Source organism: Notamacropus eugenii, chromosome 5 (genome assembly GCF_028372415.1).
Source record: "Notamacropus eugenii isolate mMacEug1 chromosome 5, mMacEug1.pri_v2, whole genome shotgun sequence".
NCBI lineage: Eukaryota > Metazoa > Chordata > Mammalia > Diprotodontia > Macropodidae > Notamacropus > Notamacropus eugenii.
This window is the reverse complement of record NC_092876.1, coordinates 315,904,324-315,926,646: the sequence shown is the minus strand read 5'-3', so window position 1 is coordinate 315,926,646 and position 22,323 is coordinate 315,904,324. Positions and strand designations below refer to the sequence as shown.

The 22,323-nt window shown below is 34.4% G+C and overlaps 1 protein-coding gene across 1 annotated transcript in view; it reads right to left on the bottom strand.

Moving 5' to 3' along the window:
- Positions 1 to 22,323, bottom strand: part of CNTNAP5 (contactin associated protein family member 5) — a 951,365-nt gene that overhangs the window by 130,674 nt on the left and 798,368 nt on the right. The window contains exon 19 of the mRNA XM_072613412.1: positions 11,405 to 11,632. Within this exon, the coding sequence (XP_072469513.1) occupies positions 11,405 to 11,632 (228 nt within the window). The remainder of the gene's footprint in view (positions 1 to 11,404; positions 11,633 to 22,323) is intronic.

Here is a 22,323-nt window from a genome sequence, read left to right as displayed (position 1 = left end):
AAGGGTAAAATAGAAATTGAAAGAATGCATTGAACCTATATTGAAAGAGATCCTCAAATGAAAACTCCCAGAAATATCATAGCCAAATTCCAGAGCTCCCAGGCAAAGAGAATATGCTGAAAGCATCCAGAAAGAAACAATTCTAATATCATACAGCTACATTTCAGATCACACAAGATTTAGAAACTGCCACAATAAAGGAATGGAGGATATGGAATATGATATTCCAAAAGGCAAAGGAGCTGGAATTCCAAAAGGCAAAAAAATTAGAATTTCAAACAAAAACAACTTACCCCCCAAAAAGGTAAGTATAATCCTACAATGAAAATATATATATATATATATATGTAATGAAAACAAGAACTTCCAAAAATTTCGAATGAAAAGGCCAGAACAGACATATACTTCACTGTCTGTTCCACACATAAAAAAAAAAAAAAAAAAACCAAAAAAACCCCCAAAAAACCCTTTCCATCTTGATAACATACAACCTCACTTTTGAGCGATTTGGCTACAAATGACAAATATTTTAGCCATGAGAGCAACCTTAAGTGGTTGTTGTATTATTGGTGGAGGAAGAACTTACACATTTTTTTAAAGTATAATTGTATCGATAATATGTAGTGTAACAGTAAAATATAACACATGACATAAAAGTAACATAATTACCAGAAATTATGGCTAGAAGAAATGAGAACATATATTAATAATTTGAAATGCTATTATATTTGTCTCACTTTTGTCTCAAAACATCTTATATTCTTTTGATAGAAAATTAATGGAGATGTAGCTTACAGAAATTGAAATGTTTCTGGAGAGCAATTTGGAACTATGCCCAAAGGGCTACAAAAATGTGCATACCCTTTGACCCAGCAATATCGCTACAATATCGCTACTAGGACTGTATCCCCAAGAAATCAGAAAAATGGGAAAGGGTCCCACATGTACAAAAATATTTATAGTAGCATTCTTTGTAGTTGCCAAAAACTGGAAGTCAAGGGGATGTCCATCAATTGGGGAATGGCTGAATAAATTATGGTATATGAATGTAATGGAGTACTATTGTGCCATAAGAAATGAGGAACAAGAAGACTTCAGAGAGGCCTGGAAGGACTTATATGACCTGATGCTGAGTGAAAGAAGCAGAACCAGGAGAACTTTGTGCACAACAACGACCACAGTGTGCGAGAGTTTTTTCTGGTAGACTTGGAATTTCGTAATAACGCAAGAACTTCTTAAAAAAAAAAATCCCAATGGTGGTTTTCTAAGGCAAAATGCCTTCCACACTCAGAGAAAGAAATATGGAAGTCATTTGCAGAATGTAGCAGATCATGTTTGTGTATGTGTATATCTTTGTGTATCATGTTTTGATTTGTTATATGATTTCTTCCATTTATTTTAGTCCGACTACATAGCATGTAGTGAAAATGTACTTGTAGTGAAAATGTACTCAACAGGAAAGTATATGTAGAACCTATACAGAATTGTATGTAGTCGTGGGGAGGGAGGGGGGTAGTGGGGGGTAGGTGTGGGGGGGACAAAATCTCAATTGTATGGCCGTGATTGTTAAACGTTAACAAAAAAAGAAAAAAAAAGAAATTGAAATGTTTGAAGTGGCAAAAAATGACAAAAGTAAAGGTAGAAGCAGGTGAAGAGGGATCATTTCACAGAGCTTAATAAGAAGTTCATATTAAGACAATCACACCTACCTATAGTTCAATAGGTGAAATCTATTCTAGATATTTAAGAAATTCCAGTATTCCATAGCTATCTTCGTTTAATGTATCTTATTTTTTTTGCTAGCCTTTCAATACTGAGGAGATAAATGAAGACTGTGATGAAGTACTAAGGTTTTGAATAATGAGCAGAAATGAATCTCACTGAAGTTAAGGAGAGTAAGAAAATGTAACATGAAGTCTTGAGGTTTAGCCACATGGATGTTGAAGTCACTAGGCATGATGGATCATAAGATTTATATTGGAAAGCAGCATAATAGGTCATCTACAGGTGAAGGAATGGGGATACCTGGGCTCCAGGCATGGCTCTGACATTTATTATGCGTTGAGTGTGGACATTTTACTGCAACTCTCCAATCTCAGTCACTACATATGTAAAACTAAGGGAGTGAACCTTTCAAAATCCATACAGGGAAATTCTTTGCAAAGCACTAGATAAAAGAGAATTATTTGTAACATTAGTTCTTTCTTCACTTTTTTTTAACTCTGGATCTCTGTTTTTTTTGTTGTCATTGTTTTTCCTTTTTCCATCTCTTCTTACTTTTACTTTTTACTCCCTTTAATAGACTTCTAATTGCCTTTTCTCACTTAGTTATTGAACTGTAATGTAAAGAAATTGTATACCTGCAGCAGGTACATAGCCAGCTACACAGAGACTCACTCAGTCTCTTTCATCTAATTATTTATTAAGGAAACTCTTACTCTCCAGGGAGAACATCTTATGCAGCTAACTAGGACAAAAGATGAAAATTAAATTTGTCTCTCAAGAAGAACCCCAGGACTTCTCCCCCTCTCAGCAATAATCAGCCAGGTAATTTAACTATTAATCTTTCCATTGGACTTTGATTTCTTGTTGTCATAGTGGCCATGAACTTTAACAAGTCACTCACCAATGAACCAGTCACAAATAGGACAAAGATTAGAAGTTCAGGGTGAGGCTTTCAGGACAGTTTCCAGGGAATAATGATCTTTAAGGGGAAAGCACTGTAGTTGTATATTTTCATGATGGTATTCTCAGTACATATTTCTCATAGATGGTTGTGAATCATGTTGGAACAGTGCCAACAAGGGGTACTTTGCAGCCATAAGTCAATATCATTATGACATGGGCACTTAAGAAGAAGACATGACTGATGCAATACACCTGCTTGCATTAGAAGAATGCTTCCTAGCTCTGGGGAAATAAGTTTCCCAATTGGCCATTTCTATTCGTTTTCACTTTGCCCTTGATTTATTGCCAATCCTAGGTTTTAGCATGAGAAAGATTTCAGCTTTCAGTGCAAAATGATATTCCAGACTCCACTAAATATATTTGTAAGACAAGGGCAGGAGACAAAATTAAACTGCCGGCACAAAGACCAGCTGTTATTTAAAGCTGGAGGGAGATTACAGTGGATTATTACTTTATCAAAAAATATTTCAGCTACAAAAGGAATGCTTATTTTCCCACTACATTTAGGTGTGTGCTAATTTATCTCACACTGTACGTGGATTTGTTCTTTCACTCCCAATTTATTGAAAAGCCTGACAAATGCCACTGCCCTATGTTGAGGGACACTGGGAGCTTACTTAAGTTATTGCTATCCTGAGTTTGAAATCAAGTACTGCAAAGGAGAATTACTCACACTATTTCTTTTATTTTTATTGTTGTACTTTTCATTTCCACTGTCATATGTTTTTAGGCTTTTTACTCTACTCTGAGATTCCACCAAAGGATAAGGAAAGACAGTTTGCAAAAAATAAAGAAAAATAAAAACAGTAATCTATAAAGAAAAACCAACAAACAGAGGCTGAAAATGTTGGGCTTTACTTAGCATAAAACGATACATAAAGATTTTTTTGTTTTGTTTTGGGAGGAGGGGTTATTTCAAAATGTAGCATGATAATAGAGGCTGGACCTCAGATTTCATTCTTATAAGGAACTCCCAGAGGAAGAAACTCCATCAACTAATGAAATTTGACACTTTGCTTCAATTTAGAGTTATAGAGCACTGCGAAGTGAAGGGACTTGCCTAGGATCTCACAGTCATTCTATATCTGGGGTGGGATTTGAACCCAAGTTTTCTTCACTTCACGCCAACTGTCTATCATCATAACATGCTTCTTCTTTAACCTTTATATATCAGTAGTGTTGTATGATTATAGTTATGGAACACCAGAATCTTTGAAATTAAATGCCACCAAGTAGATAATGAAATGGTACATGATAATGTAGGCAGGTTGGAACACATGCCTCCAAATCTAATGTTCATGTTCTTTACAAGTCTTGTGCCTCAAATTTTGTCAGTTTAGGAGACAAGAAACAGTTGGAAGAGACCTGAGATAACATATAGTTCAGAATGGAGATAATTGGAGGCACACATGGGGTGGGTACAGAGTGTAAAGAATAGAAGGGCACAGTCCTGACCTTCACAAATATCACTGTCTCAACTGAGATAACATTAGCAAAGTGCCTTACAAATCTAAAAGTACAATATAAATGCCATTATTCTTTATAAATAAGAAAGTGAAGGCATAGAAGGCATGAAGCCAACCCCTTATTTTATAGATGAGGAAGGGAAGACTTAACAGAATGAAATATTTGGTCCTTGAATATTCTCCATGGTAGTGGCAAAGTGGGGAACTGAACTGAGGTCATCTTTGGGCAGGAGTCTGGCATGGTATAAGAGTGCTGAAGCATAAAATCAAGGAAGACCTAAACTTTCCCTTTGGGCTAACATATAGAATGAATGATTTTATTCACACTATTATTAAAAAGTCATTCATTAATTTCTTACTCTGATGCCTCATTATGTATATGAATCAAATTTTTTCTTTTGCCCAAAGGTTAAGTGAAGCCCAAACTCTGCCAAATGTCCTTCTTAAATAAGCAAATAAATAAACAGATGAATAAATAAATGAAATAATGATTATAGTATTTCATAATACTTTAAAGATTACAAAGTGCTTTATAAATATTATCTTACTTGATTCTCATAATATTCCTTAGGTTTAAGGTTTTCATCAGTGGAATGAGTACCCACACGTACAAAATTATGAAGATATTCTTTGAGTTAAAGAGCTTACCTCCAGAGTATTCTGACAATAAAAAAGGATTTCTTAGGTGAACAGATAATTTAACATAGAAAGTTCTTTGTGCTATTTGATTTCTACAAATTTACTCTCACTTTGCCCTTTCAATCAAACAGGCACTACCAGAATTCATCTCAACGTTTGTGTAGGGTAATGAATGAGATTACCCAGTCTCCATCTCTGAACTTCAAGGGGTTAGGTTGCTGTTGGTGACAACTATAAACCTAGCATGCTGAAAAAGAAAGGAATAATGATTTTACAGTGTTTCTTGGTCACTTGCCTAAGCAAAAAATCAAAAACAAAAACAAAAAACGCTGCACAGAGAACATTGAAACCAGAGTTTTGGTTCTCTAATACATGTGTTCCACATCTCGAGATGTAAGTGCCTGCAAGTCAAGTGAACCTTTAAAGGGGGATGAAAATACTCTCAGATCAGAGAAAAATGATTTTTATAGATACTTCAGCTGTGTTCCTAGTCCATTAGGCTCTAATCAGAAAATCCACTCTCCCTTATTTTTTATTCATGTTGCTCATTATATGAAAAAAACTTTTAAATTTATTTTATATTTTAATATATTTTATTTTATGTATAATAATTTTATATATGTATATAATATGTTATATTAGTATCTTTTTGTATTTATTTGCCATCTTTTATCTGAGATCTTTGAAGCCATTTTAAAATAAAAGCTCATGAATCATAACTTCAAGGCATCACTTAATCAGAAATGACTTACAATTATTATGTCATTTGGTTTTCGCTAAAAGGTTTGTGCTATATAATTTTATATAGATCTATATGCACCTCCATCCCAAATTTACTTAATTTTGAACAGGCAGATAAAACACTAGACCTGGAGTCAAGAAGACATGAATTCAAATCTAGCCTCAAACACTTACAAGCTGTGTCATCCTGGATGTTAAATAACAGCTCTCTGCCTCAATTCTACATAGTTCTATATAAATTTATATAAATACACACACACACACACACACACACACACACCATAATGATTGGCAAAGCTTTAAGAAGTGGGGGAATCAGAAAAGGACTGATCAAAGGAAATGGCATGGTGACATTTGCATGACATGTGGTGACAAAGGACTAAAGGATCTTAAGAGGTTGAAGTGAAGTAAGTGTGTGTTACAGGAATGAAGTGGGATAGAGCAGTCAGGGACTATGGTTCAGGCAATAAATTATGAAATAGAAAAACAAAAGCTATCAGGAAATGTATTTTTTTAAAAGAATGTGATCTTGAGAGTAGGGCCAATGTTGTTTCATGTCTTTGTCTTTCTGCTATGTAGCATAATGCCTGACACACAATAAGTATTCAATAATAGCATATTGAATTTCTAGCTTTAAAAAATATCTCGAATTTCAGAAAACGTTTCTCTGAAAACACTTACATTATTCAGGCCGAGGTGATTGGAATTGTTATTCTGGAGAACTAAGGCGTTTCCTGACTAGTGTGTCTCCACTGTTTATAAGGAATACAGTTTCTTTGCATAGCTGGGGCACCTGTTAGTTTCAGAGTAGGAGAGGAGAGATATTAAATTTTGAAGAGTTGCAGCTTGAGGTATTTTTAGGTCAGACCCAGCATTGGTAAACAGCTGTTGAGCAGTGGATTTGAAGACACTCCAATGCTGGATTTCTCCTTATCTCTATATCCTTAGTGCCAGGTGTGCTAAAAATGGAAAATGTCTCCTTTCATCATTATTTTCACCAATGTACTCATGATTGCAAAGGTAGACAGGGTGTCTTGTAAATGCATGTGTTAATACTATTGATACAAATAAAAGGCTGAAGTAAAGAGAGAGGTTAGATAATGTCTGAGTTTGTTTTCGTCCTTCATTTTCGAAGAAGGCCAGAGAGATGATGCCATGACTTGTACTTGACTTTGTTTTGCATGAGGGAGGACTGTGCAAGGTGACGTCTGAGTAATCTCTATAGTGAAGCAAACTAAAATTCTGGTCCTGCTTCTATGCTAAGATGCTATATTGTTAAGTAGCTCTTGGAACATATGGACTAATTTCCACTCTTATCTTTACCATCAAGAGAACAAGAGAGACAGATGATGAAAGAGAAGAAAATGAAACTGATTTCAGCAAAAATCTTTTCATAGATTATGTAAAGTATATAGAAACAAAAATCACATGAAGTCAATAAAACATTTTACTGGTACTCACACGTACCTAGGGACTTTGAGGACAACAGGGATGACTCAGGTTAAGACTATCAAGTGAAGTTTGTCTTTAATGCGCTTTTCACATTTCCCTCCTCCTCTCACCTCTTATCACTCCCTCTATCCCACTCACCAGGCTAAAAAAGTCACCCACACCACCAAAGTCTCAGCGTATCACCTCAGCCAGTTTGGTTTGAGAGTCAGAAGCCCAGAGCTAAGGTCCTGGATGCGAGTTTTAACAGCTATGTGACATTGGTCAAATAATTTCACCAATTTGAGCCTCAGTTTCCTTTTATGCACAATGAGAATGATAATACTTGTACCACCCCATAGGTTTATGGTGAAGAAAGAGCTTTGTAAGCCACAGAGTGTTATTTCAATGTATTACTACTATTACTACGACTACTACTACCACTGCTACTACTGTTATTATTTACCTAAATACGTTGTAATCCAATACTAATTTCCCCTTTCTACCCTGCCTCATCAAAACATTTCTTCGCTTAACTTAATTCATCTCAAGGAATTGAAAAAAAACAGATAAAACTGTTTGCATTATAAAAGAGATAATTTCTACTTATTGGAATTTTGTGTATTAACATGAAGTTGTTTGTGTTTTAAAGCACAGAGAAGGGAACAAACAAAGGATACATGAAGGGAATAGGGCCCAACACTTCATAGATATTTTCTTATTTATTCCACAAGACATTGCTATGAAGTGGGTACTATTTTACAGTTGAGGCAACTGAGGCCAACAGAGGTTAAGTGCCTTGCCCAGGGTCACGCAGTCAACAAGTTTCTGAAACTGAATTTGAACTCAGATATCCCTGACTCTAGGTCCAGTGCTCTGTCATCCACTGTGCCATCTAGTTGCCTAGAGGCAGTAGAGATGTTTTGGAGCTGGAAGCTCTGCTCTCAAAATTGGAAGATTGTAATGGCCATCAAATTAGAATCTTTTGCTTTTTTTTTTTTTACTAAAAGTGCCTCTGTTTGAATAATGTGATTGGGGAGGATCTTTCCCACCCCCTGATGGAGCTGCCCATTGCAGAATGCTGGATTAGGGGAGTTGTTTTGTAAGAGCAGCATCATGCCAAGTGCTTTTTGTTTTTCTTGTTGAGGCCCTCTGGCTCTAAGAAGTATATAAATACTCTGAGGCTGAAGTTTTACTTTGCAGCTTACTTTTTGGAAGAAGGTTTGTGAGCCAGATGAGACTCTAGGAAGCCGCTAAGCAGCCCCTTCCCGCCAGGTTTTTCTTAAAACCCCAATGCGGCTGCTTCTCTCTCTGGTGAAGATGTATGTATGTTAGTGGTCAGGCAGTTTGAAAGCAGTGTTGATTTTTTTTTTACTCTGAAATTTTGACTTTGATTTTCTCTGATACCTGTGCTTGATTAAAGTGATTGATAACCCTTCAAAAGTTGCCTTTTCTTTTATTAATGCAGATCTAAGAACCTGTGATAGAAGATCCCCCTGAATATTCTGGGGTGCTCACTGTTACAAAGACAATCTTATGGAATCCGTTAAATCTCATCTTCTACTTCTTTCATTTTGTTGATCATTTCCAATTTCTATTGTAAACAATTTATTTAAAACTAGTTATTATCATGTTTTCTTCTTCATTAGAGTCTGAGATCCTTGGGAGCAGGAACTGTATTCTTCCTTTTTTAGCACAGTGCCTAGCACACAGTGGGCCCTTAAAAAATGCTTATTAATTTCTGTGCAAAGACTGTCTTGTTTCTATACTTACATGCCTAGCACAGTGTCTGACCTTTAGTAAGTGCCCATTAAAGAGTTTTTGAATGAAAAAAAGAAGTGGAGGTGAGTATACATCATTATACTCCTTTTAATCATTCTTTATGTGATGTATTTTATATATCTTCTCATCATATTTAGTTACTATTTTCTAGACACATTTAGATTACAACATATTGAACCTACAAATTGTTCTGATCATTATGAAAAACAGCTTAAGAGATTCCATTCCATTGTTAGGTATATACCTCATAGAGCACAAAAATAGAAGGAAAAGTCCTATATATGCGAAAATACTTAAAACAGTGCTTTTAGTAGAGCAAAGATATCTAAAGAGTAGATAATAGCAAAACAGGCTATGGTACCTTCATATAATACAATTCTACTGCACCACAAGGAATTAAAAATATGAAGATTGTAAAAAGAAGCAAAGTTATATGGATTACTACCGAATGAAGTAGGTAGACCCAGCTAAATAAGGAACACAACAACCACAACAATGTAAGATCACAGAAACAAATTTTTTTAGAAAGAGGAAATAAAATGACTAATTTTAAAAAATAAGTTTTAAAAAAACTTATTCTAATAGGATAAGAAAATTGTCTTCTTTCTTTGCACAGTTGGGAGACTATATATAGTCAGATTTGTTTAATGTGTTGGTTTTGCTGATTGGGTTTCTTTTTACCCCATTACAAGGGATGATTTCATGGGTAATGAAGTAGGGGCACACATATTTAGAAATAAAAGTGGTGGAAAATCAAAACATATCCTTAAAAAAAAACATTCCAGATTGGTTAGCATTTGCTATACAGGCTCTTGAAGGGGGGAGAGTCTACACTGAAATAGGTACACAAAATCTGAGGGCTGGAAATCATCTCACACTTCTTCCTGTCCCTTTACCTACATATAGGTTGAACTATAATTATTTAACTCAACAAAAAATGAACATTTATCTCTGTCATTAAAAACCTCAAGAGGAAGAACTTGTGTCTCCCCACCCTATAAGACTTCAGTCACTCTAACCACTCCTGATTTTCTAGTCATTACTTGACACTGAATACTAGAATTTTCAAATAATTTTCCTCAAGGCATATCAAAACACTTTAACACACTTAAACAGAATGATGCGCAGAAACTTTTTTAACAACTTTGAAAGGCATTAGCTTAGAAATGAGAATCAAATAACCTGAGATAAATTCCATTGAGATACAAATTTAAATTCTTAATTCATTAAACCATTATTCCCAAGTATATATATGAGGTTTTGATATAGACTTAGGAAGCCAATCAACCACCCTTTATTAAGTGCCTACTATGTGCCAGACACTATGCTAAGTGCTGGGGATGTAAAGGGAAAACTGAATACCAGAACATTTTTAAGTGGATATAATGACAAAATAATCAATTTGTAGAATTAGAAAGGCTCTTAATCTAGTCTAATATCTAATTTCAGCAAAGATACAGCTTTGAAAACATGTCTACCATATGGTCAGTCAGTTTCTGCTTAGAGGTTCTTGCTATGAAGATCTTGATTTGAGATAATTCCATTTTTGTGCAGCCCTAATTATTATAATATTCTTTGTTGTTTTAAGGGAAAAAAACAATAACCTCAGTCTCTGTAGTGTAGAATCATTCAATCTTCTGTAACAATTTAGAAAAAGTCATTGCAGCAGCTAGATGGTTCAACCGATAAATCTTTGAGACTTCAGGCAGGAAGACCAATATTAAAATCAGGCTTCAGATACTTACTACATGTGGGATCCTGACCAAGTCACTTAATCTATACCAGGTTTAGTTTCTTTACCCTTTAAGTATATTATTTGAACTCAGTGGTCACTTAGGTCCTTTCTATCTGTTAATCTAAGATCTTACAATCCAATGATTATCTTCCATAAAAGCTCTCCAAACATTTGAAGATGGATTTTTGCAAACCCCACTATGTCATTTTCTCTATATCCTTTATCACATTTCTCTGTTCATCTTCTAAAGTGCTTGGGATAGCATTTATTGGGATAAACATACCATGAATTTCTTATCAGAAAGGGTAAATGGGCACAATTTACTGCTCTGATGAAATAGTATACTTATCTTCATCTCAGTTTGGGTTACCTTTTTATAGATATGTTATTTTGTCAAAGTTTTTCCCAATATATGGCTCTCAGAAATAAACATAATATTTCAAATAACATCTAGAACAATTGACGGTATGCAAGTGTTTATAACTTCCAATGATGGGGACCGCATGTCTATAAATGTAGTTTAAGTATACATTAGCTTTTTCTTTTCACCAAAACAAGCCCCATGAGAAGAGACTTCAATAACAAAGACAAGATATATGTGGCCAAAAGTCTTCACAAGATTGAAGTTATCGATGTGATTTTTTTCCTTTACACTTAATGGGCTCTAGCATGGAATAAATAATCAAGATTACTATTCTACAGTTGAATCAAATTAAGATGGTGGCACTTGAGCCTTCAGTAGTTGTTGGACTGAGTACCAATTTGTGCACTGTAAAGCTTAATGCCTCCTAGTTGATTTTGTCTGAAAGTGGGCATCAGCAAGGGATCTAAATCCAAATCAGGATGAATGAGAAAACCAGAGGGAACCTACTGTCATTTTAAAACCATGTTGGTATCCATTCAACCCCATTTTGGTAACACTTACCATTTTTGCACAGAAGAACAGCCAAGTAGTCCTGAGAGTAAGAGTCGATGTACAACAGAAGGCTGGGTGTTCGGCCCGTCAAAAAATTAAATGCAATATTCTCTTTAGATGATGGCATAGTATCCACATAAATGGCTGAGGAGGAAAGACTTGTATTCTTGGTCACTGGATAAGGCTCTTGAAAAACATAGGTAATAGAAGTACCAGCTTCAAAAATTGCAGAAACCTCTGGAAAGCACAAGAGAGCATTACATATGTAGTTAGTCTAGTGTTTTGCACAGAATACATGCTTTATATATGTTTTTTCCATTACATTAACCATATCAAGAATCACAAATTCTTTAAAATTGGTCATTAAGGTAGTGAGAGATAGTCTGGTGCCATGACTTTTCAACAGATCTGTTGCGACATTTAAAATCTATGTGCCCATGAACATGTGTTTGAATTGCTATGAATTGTACCTTTTTTAGCTGTAAAATGAAAATAATATTCATATTATCAAACTCTCACGTATAGTCTAAAGAAAGAGTTTAGTAATCCTTAGGGTACTTTATAAATGTGAATTATTATTATTATAATTTCCCTGTCATGTGTGAGAGTTGACTGTGAAAATGCAGAAGACTATGAGTTAGAGGCAACAGTGAGAGATGTCTCTTATTAGCAGAGCAATAACATTTGGGAGCTGAGGGTCAAATCAGATGACCAAAATCTGCCTCCTCTAGCTCTTAAATCTATTATGCAATGATCCTATGACTTGTGCAAATTGGGTGGGGTGGAAATGGTAACAGCAAAGAATCTCTGAGATACTGACAACTTGCATAGTACCTTAAATATGCACAGAATAGTTATGCATGCAATAGAATATGCATGGAATACCAACCATCTAGACTAAATTTTGAAGAAACAGTCCTATAAGTAGGTTTGCGGATGCCAATAAAGTAACTCTCCATCCTATAAATTTATTTATAAGCAATCACTTCTATACATGTGCACAGCCTTGCTTAATAGACAGTAAATGAATGAGATGAGAGCCCTTGAATCTTTTACTTTGGTAACAAGTAAAAAGTAAAAGCAATTCACACCTGAAATTCTGGAAGAGAGCATGAAATCTATGGAGTGAGAATGAAAAGGTAATTAGCCTTAGAATATGATGCCTTGCCCCCTCACTCCTTTCGAAAAAAAAAAAAAAGGAAAAGGAAAACACTCGTAGCTAAATCTATTCTTCTGCCTTCTGAGTGTAGTTACTGAATTCTGCTTATTCAGCAACTCTTGTTAATTTCAGCTGGATTTCACCTGTAGAAAGAGGTTGAGGAGTGAAGGGAAGCTGTTCAGAGGACTTTTGTTCATATCCCAACTCTAAAATACCAATTTGTGTGATATTGGGCAAGTCACAACCTTCCTAGGCCTCAGTTTTATCCTCTTTAAAATGAAGGGATTGAACTAGACATTCATTGAGTTCCTTTAATGCTCCAGAAGAGCAGCTAGGTGGTACAGGGAATATAGTGCCTGGCCTGGATTCAGGAAGACTTATCTTACTGAGATCTACACTGACCTCAGACACTTACCAGCTTTGTGACTCAGGGCAAGTCACTTAACCCTATTTTCCTCAGTTTTCTCATATATAAAAATGAGCTTGGGAAAGAAATAAAAAAATCCAGTATCTTTGCCAAGAACACTCCCAAATAGAGTCATAACAAAGTGAATAATAAAAGAGCTCCATAACTAGGCTGATGGAATATTTCCCTAAAGTCACACACGTACCTGGGGATCACCTCTTATATAATTCTCAGTAAAATCTTTACTAATTTTGCACTTTTATGCATAAAATACTTATTTTCATACTTCTCTCTTGAAGTTATCTATTTGGTCCTATTAATATTCCTAAACATGACTTTTGCCTCATATTGTAGTGGCACATTTGTTTCTTCTCATAAAAAAAGTAATGAAAAATATATGTAGCAAAAACAGAGCAAAATAAAGTTAAATGTTTATGTATATATATATATATATATATATATTACTTAGCAAATTAGAGATGTTATGTTTTTTTACAAAGATTTAGAAAAAATGATTAACATTTCTTATCTGTGTTGCAGTATTAATACTCCTGCTTATGAAGATATACAGTGGTGATCTGTGACAGGTGAAGTTTTCGGTTTACCATCAGCTGGATTCCAGCAGTTTCCTGAGTTCATTTCCTCAGGGAACCTCTGCCCACATTCTAGGCTATACAGTATAATGGCTTTTTTTATTTGATGAGTCTTATTTTTCTTTTGTTAAAACCTTAGACTATTCAGGGCAATCTAGTAAGAAGAGCACACTAGCTATAGGCATAGATATTATGTGATCATAAATGTTTTGTTTAATTTTTCTTTATACTAAGAATATGCATTCTAGAATTCTAGAATGTGCAAACATGCATTCTTTTTAGCCACAAAGAAAAGATAAGACAGAACAGTTGTCCTTTCCAGTTTTACATTTTGGGGGCATTTTTGTTGTATTTTTTTGTTTTAGCAGTCTCAAAGTGTGTAGTCAATCTCATATCTAATTCTTCCTGGGTTTTTTTGAGTGAATGTTATTCATTTCTAGAGTTAAATTAACCAAGAGTTTAAGATCTCCTGACGAAGATCAAGTTTTATGAACATGTAAATCCCCAATCGTAGTCTAAAAGATAAAGAAAATGGAGGAAACAAACAAACAAAACATATGGGCTGGTAAGTGCCTAATACTTACCACAAGGCTGTTATATTAATGATTATGTTACTGCAGTACAAAATTATTTTCATTGGCAAAAATACATTGAATATCTACTAAGCTTAGAGATGAAAAGAGGCAAAAAAGTTCCCCCTATATTCAAGAGACTTACAGTATAGTTTAAGGAGAAAGACTGTATAAATAAAAAGAAAAATTATAAAAAAATATTCTCTACATCATATGTCCAATGAACCCTGAAACAGTTGGTAGAGGTCACAAGAAAGAATAATAATTTGGGCTGGCCCTTGGGGATCACCTCTACCTATAGGTAATGGCTTGATCAAATGCTAAACACCTGATCAAATGCTAAACATTCATTTTGGCTTGAAAATGGTCAAATATACTTGGGTATCAGTCAAAATAAAATATTTTTAGAATGACAACAGTCTAACAATCAGATTCAAGTACTTCATGTGATAGAACAATGCAAAAAGAAACAAATTAAAAATGGTATTGTTGGAAGCATGAGGACCAATTAACGTATTCTCCCATCCCCACACTGAGAGCAGTCTTTCTCATGACTATCAGAGACAAAAGAAAGGGCTAGATGCATCCTCCCCAAATAAATTATGATCCAGAGGAAATATTTGATTTTCATATGGCATTAGAAAATTTTAGGGACATGAAACAATAGAACTACCAGAGTATCTTGGGGGAAAATGTTGAGGACATTATCTAAAGACAGCCTTATATCTGAATGGATCGCTATTCTATTCAGCAAAACTAGATTTAACCTCAATCATTTATCTGACTCCTGTTCAATGTCACTGTTTTCCAGTTTCCAGAACCCAATATTTCAGATCACCCTGAGTTAGTGTAATGTTCATTCATAAAAGCTGAGGACTTCATAATTTCTATTACCAAAATCGTACTCTCTAGAGGTATCAGAAACTAAAGGGAAGTGTTTTTTAACCTAAGATCTATCAACTTTAAAAACAATGCCTCTCAATAATTACATTTCTATATAATTAGCTTCCTTTATGATCACATATGTTTTATGATATTGAACAACAATAACAACACTATTCTAAGAAGGGAAAAAGAGTCTCCACTGGATAAAGAGATACATAATATACATAAAAAAAATAAAGTTAAGGACCCCTGCTCTATGGAATATGACATCTTGAAAAGAAATCTAAAGCTCCTTAGCTAGAGGTCATATATTTATATTCTTTCTTCCATTTAAAATTGAGATTTTGTAAGAGAAAAGAAGATATGGAAAGTGAGCAGCTTTCTATAGAAGACTGAGAAAACACGATGTGTATTGCTGGACTGTCAAATCAAGTCAAGATTATTGTTTAAGACAGAGAATGATGGACTCTAGAGTCAGGGATGGAAGATGTTTCCAGGATTGGGAAGATTATTTTCCCTGGAAATTTGCTTTTCAAAGGAGTTTGCTTTTCTTTAAATTGAGAATGGTAATATGAGTAGTGAGGCAAAGAAAACTGCCCAAATAAAGCATTATATCTAGATACTTTTGTTATGTCAGGTACATAGAATCTCAGTAGCACCCAGTAATATAATTATTCATAGAAAAAAATAGTTGGAAAAGGAAAAAAACCACACAAGGTTTCAGGTACTAATATTCCAATACACAGATTACTATTATAATTGAAATTAAGATTTTAATATAGAATTATATCTTAAGTATTGCCAACACCAAGTAGGACAGGAATCATGATTAAAATAGAGAAAGAACAGGTATTCCTCATTCAAGAGAAATGGATTTCACAGAAAGAGAGAGAAGTTATGATGCAGATCAGGATAGATATTAAATATATAGATAGTAAAGCCATAGTGTGTGTGTGTCCAGGAGTGCCTCTGTGTGTGTGTGTGTGTGTGTGTGTGTGTGTGTGTGTGTGTGCTGGGAAGTGGAGTATACTAGAGAACATTGGCTTTTAAGGCCCTTCACAGTCTGGGACCTTCCTACCTTTCAAGTCTTCATATGATTTATCCTCAGCAATATACTCTTCAATGCAATAATCCTGGCTTCCCTGCTCTTCCATATACAAGATACTCTTCATTCCTTTACTTGTGCTTTTCCACTGTCTCCCAGGGTATCCTTCTTTATTTCTCCACAACTTCTCTTTCTTTTTTTTTAATGCTTAGTTCAAATTCAACTTTCTGCAAATGGATTTTTACAGGCTCCCTCTTCCCTCCTTGACCCCTTCCTTCGGTTATCTCCTTTCATTTACACTGAACATATCTAGTATATGCATTTTTGAGGGGGTGGGGAATTGTCATCTGCCTCATAGACTATGAGTTCCTTGAGGGTGAGGAAATGCTTTTGCCTTTTTTTTTTTGAATCCTCATTGCTTTGAACAGTACTTGACACTTAGTAAGTGCTTTATAAATGTATGATGGACAGATTGGATGAATATAAAGGCTAGAAAAATAGCAGCATCCATGTGGATGTATACGGCAAAGACTCAAATTTGATAGAAGAAATGGATCAAATGTACATTGCATAATTTTTAAAAACTAATAATGATAACAAAAGTGACTAGAGACAAACTGTGATAACGACAGAGATTGGAACTATCCTGACATTAGCTGATGGACTTATCCCACTGAAGAAGAGTTTTTGATGAGATTATGAATACTTTGTAGATTGTTCTTAATCTCTCAGATGGTAGAAGAAACAACAAAGTGAATCTGGATAGAATTGGTTCATCAAGTAGAAAGATGAAAACCTTGAGATAAAGTGCACGTCTCACCTTGAAGTTTTGGTTGGTTTAAAATGTTGGGGAATATTAGAAAGTCATCCATATTCTAAGTGATCACTCTGAGACCCTAAAAAGTGAGACAGCTCAGGAAGGATGCAATATAGGATTCATATCTAAAAGGAAACTTAGAAATATTTCTAGTCCAACCCTTAAATTTATAAAAGGGGATAAAAAGAATAAGAAAATGAGTCCAAGAGAGATGGAACCAAGATGGGGGAAAATGCAGGGACTCACCTTAGTTCTTCCAAATTTCCTTCTAAGCAACTTTAAATAATGCTTCTTAATTAATTCTGGAGTGGTTGAATCCACAAAAAGATGAAGTGAAACAATTTTTTAGCCCAAGACAATTTAGAAGGTTGGCAGGAAAGATCTATCCTTTGTGGCCATACTAGGGCCCAGTGCAGTGTAAACATTAACCAGCAAACTAACAGCAGGCGTTGGAAGCAGCTGAATCTGCATCAGTGGCTTCAGGAGCTTTCAATTCACAGATAGTAAGGGATTTGGACAACTGGTCAAAAAGAGATAACAGGGGTCCCTTTGTTGGCATTGGGTGCATTGCCCACACACAGATCTGGGTTACATTCCTGGGTCACAGTCCTGGGTGAAGTCCAGGGTGAAGGAGAGCACTAGCACATGCAAGCTTTTGGCTGCAGTGGAGTTTGGACCCCGGTCACAATTCTAGGGCTTGTGGTCACTTATAGACTAGAACACAGACTGGGAGAGTAATAAACATACCTCTTCTTAGCTCATACCATCTAGGAAGAACAGAAAACTTAGAGACACCCAGAACTTATTCTGAAAAAAGTTGCCCCCAAAAATAAACCCGAAGCTTGGAAAATGCACTGCTCAACCATAAAAGCAGAGACTACACTTAACATAAAATTAAGAGTGAAAGTGAGTGGAAAATGAGCAGACAGCAACAACAAGGACCTGATCATAGAAAACTACCATTGGCAGAGCAAAACCACAAACTCAAAAAAAAGTCAACAAACTCAAAAATGCTACATTCAAAGGCTCCAAGAAAACCGCAAATTGGACTCAGGTCTCAAGAAGAATGCCTGGAAGAGCTCAGAAAAGATTTTTAAAAATCAAATAAGAAAGAGAGAGAGTAAAAACTGGGAAAAGGAATGACAGTGGTGCAATAATGATAATAATAATAATAAAATAGTCAAGAAGTTGGTAAAAAGAGGCACAAATAATAGTGAAGAAGATAACACCTTAAAAAAGCAGAATAGGCCAAATGGTAAAAGAGATGCAAAAATCCAATGAAGAAAAATATGCCTTAAAAAACAGAACTGGCCGAATGTAAAAATGATATACCAAAACTCACTGAAGAGAAGAATTTAAAGAGCAGACTTGGTCACATGGGAAAAGATGTCAGAAATACACAGAAGAAAAGTATTGCTTTCAAAACAGAATTGACCAAATAGAGAAGAAAAAAAGTACAAATGCTCACTGAAGAAAACTGTTCCTTAAAACTTAGAATTGGACAGGGAACGAACGACTCCATAAGATACCAAGAAACAATCAAACAAAATCAAAAGAATAAAAAAAGAGAAAATTTGAAATATATCATTGGAAAAACAACTGACTAGACAAACAGAACGAGGAGAAAGATTTAAGAATTATTGGACTAGAGATCATCTTTCAAGAAATTATGAAAGCAAACTGCCCTGATATTCCAGAAAAAGAGGATAAAATAGAAATGGAAAAAATTCACCAATTACCTACTGAAAGAGATCCTAAAATTAAAACTCTCAAATTCAAAATCTCCCACTTCAAGGAGAAAATATTACAAGTAGCCAGAAAAATATAACATGTAGCCACAGTCAGGATAACACTGGATTTGACAGCTGTTATATTAAAGGATCAGAGGACTTGGAATATGATATTCCTGAGGGCAAAGGAGCTAGGATTAAACTCCCAAATCACCTATACAGAAAAATGTATTATAATCATTCCAGGGAAAAATAGATTTTAAATGAAATAGAGGACTTTTAAGTTTCCTGATGAAAAGAACAGAGATGAATAAAACATTTGACATTCAAATACAAAACTCAAGAGAAGGATACATAGGTAAACAGGAAAAAAAAAACAAAAGAGATTCAATAAAGTTGAACTGTTTACATTCTTACATGGGAAGATGATTCCTGTAACTCCTATATCTTTATCGTTATTAGGGCAGTTAGAAAGAATAGATAGACAGAAGGCAGAAGTATGAATTGAATGTGATAGGATTACATCTAAAAAATAAAATTAAGGGGGTGTGAAAGAAGAATGCATTGGAAGAAGGGGAAAGGGAGTTTAGAATGAGGTAAATTGTCTCACATAAGAAAGGGATGAAATCATTTATATTGGAGGGAAAGATGTGGAAGTTAGGGGGAGTACTTGAACCTTAGTTTCATCAGAAATGACTTAAAGATGTAATAACATACATACTCAGTTGGGTACAGAAATTGATCTCATCTCATAGGATAATAAGAGAGGAAGGGAAAAAGAAAAGGACAAGGGTGAGTGCTGATAAAATGGAAGGGCAATTATGAAAGATGATAGAAGTAAAGTATTTTTGAGGATGCTCAGGGTAAAAGGAAAGAGAGGATAGGAGAAACAGAGGGAATTATAGAATGGAGAAAAATACACAGTAATCCTAACTGTGAAAAAAAAAATTACAAGTTTCTCTGATAAATGATTCATTTCTCAAATATATGGAGAACTGAGTCAAATTTGAAAAAAAGGAAATGTACTATTCCCCCATATATAAATGTCAAATGATATGGACAGGAAGTTTTCAGGTAAAATAATCAAATCTTTCTATAGTAAAATGGTCTAAATCACTACTGATTAGAGATATGCAAATTAAAACAACTCTGAAGTACAATTCCATACCTATCACATTGGCTAGAAGGACAGAAAAGGAAAATCATAAATGTTGGAGGGGATGGGGGGAAATTGAGACACTAATGCACTGTGAGTGGAGTTGTGAACTAATTCAACCATTCTAGAGACTAATTTGGAACTATGTACAAAGGCTTATGAAACAATTTGTAATCTATGCCCCAGTGATACCACAACTAGGTATGCAACCCAAGATACTTTAAAAAAAGGATCTATATGTAAAGAAAATTTTTAAAACAACTCTTTTTGTGATGGCAAAAAAGAATGGATATTAAGGGAATGTCCATGAATTGGGGAATATCTAAACAACCTATGTTATATGCTTGTGGTGGAATACTTTGGGGCTATTAGAAATAATGAGCAGAATGCTTTCATAAAAATAACAAGCAAACTGAAAAGACTTGCATGAACTGATGTAAAGTGAAGTGAGCAGAACTGGAACATTGTACACAGTAAAAGCAATATTACAGTGATGATCAACTGTGAATAATAGCTGTTCTCATCAACATTAAGATCCAAGGCAATTCTGAACTATGTGCGATGAAAATGCTATCCATCTCCAGGGAAAGAATAAAGAGTCCAAACATAAATCAAAGCATACTTTTTAAACTTCCTTAATTTTTTTTTTGTCTGTGTTCTCTTTCATAATTTGACTATTATGGAAACGTTTTGCATGACCACATATGGAGAATCTCTATCAACTTGCTTGCCTTCTCAATGAAAGAATGGGGGGGGGGGAGGCGGAGAGAGAGAGACAGAGACAGAGAGACAGAGGGAGAGAGAGGGAGAGACAGAGATAGAGAGAGAGAATTTGAAACTCATTTTTTTAAAAGTATGTTAAAAGTCATTTGTACATGTTAAAATATATTTTATATATACATATATATGTGTGTGTATGTGTATGTATATAGAATTATATACACATGTGTATATGCACAAACATATAGCAAATTCTATTTTGTGAATATATTATTTACACATGTAGGTTAAATGTATAGTAAATAACTAATTTGTAAAATTCAATTTTTCTGTAATAATATAACATCTCATTTTTCATGGTACATTTATGGAAATGCAGGGAATGACTTTTAAGAGCTACTGTTTAGTCATAATATTATGTAATAAGGGGATACTGGCCAATTAATAGATAGTCTTTAGAGCATGCATAATTTCATTATCTGATTTGAAGCCAAATTATCCCTTAAAATATAACCTTTAAAGTGTTCACTATAAAAATAACTATTCTAATGAAGGATTTATTAGTTAAAAAAGGAAGTGATCATCTTATGAGATCATAAAATCTTAGAACTGGAAGGGACTTTAGAGTTCAATTTGCTCATTTTCCAGATGAAACTGAGGTCCAGAGGAGTACAAACAAACAAAAAACCTAGAATTAAAGGATTAAAATGTATTTGAATCATTATTTGAAGTTGAGTCTTGCTAACTCAAAAACTCTATCCACAAGGAATTGTCTCTGTGCTATCAGGCTTGCCTTTTTTATTTCTTTTTACTCACTTTAATTTATGTAATTTACTTATTAGTGCAGAAAGGACAGAGTTGTATCAGGAGAATGATATTAACATAATATATATATTTAAGACAATTGGTGATCTTCAGCAATATCTTTGTGCAGTTAAAATAAAAATAATAGTAGAATCAGATGGTTTGTAACTTACTGAGGAACTATTTTCACAAATGTTGGTAACCAATTGACTTTAACAGAATGGAAGATCTCTGATGGTAAGTTGCAAAGCTTTATTCTTAACTTCATTCCATTTATTATTCTTATGAATGACATACCTGGGAGGGATTGCCAATATACTAGATTAAAGATAATTTCATCTAAATCTTAATAAGCTAAAACCACAAACTGGAGCTAAGAATCTAAAAGGGATAAATGTAAATTTTTACACTTAGGTTAGATATAGAACAAACAACCAACTTCATAAGTAGAGGATAGAGAACTAGTATTCATGAAAAGTACCCACGGCAGAGGAGGAAATGTTTGAAGCTTTAGAAGTTTTACAAGATTGAAGACTATATAATGTTTTTAAAATTACAAAGAAAAAAAAAAAGTTGAGGTAGATAGAGAGGAGGAGGCCCGCCTCTAGAAGTGCCTGACGATATGGCAAAAGGGACCCAGATCTCCACTTCATAGCAGCATAATTCTAGGAAAGAATCTTTATTGCACAATATCCATCAGAAAGAAAAGCATGCATGTATATACACACATCCAGAGAAAGAGGACAAAAGAGAGAGAAACAGAAGGGAGGTAAGATTCCTAATATATTCTATTCAGGTCAGAAAACCTCTTATTATGTTCAGTTCTGGGAGCCACATTTTAAGGAAGTCATTGTGAAGCTGGAATATATACATATAAATATACAAATAAATACATACATAAAAATACATATACATATAAATACACATATGCATATATATGTATGTAAATATACATATACATACATATAAGGCATAGATTTTGTCTTACTATATGGGAGAATATTATAATAATTAAATTTGCCTGAAAATAGAAAGTACTGT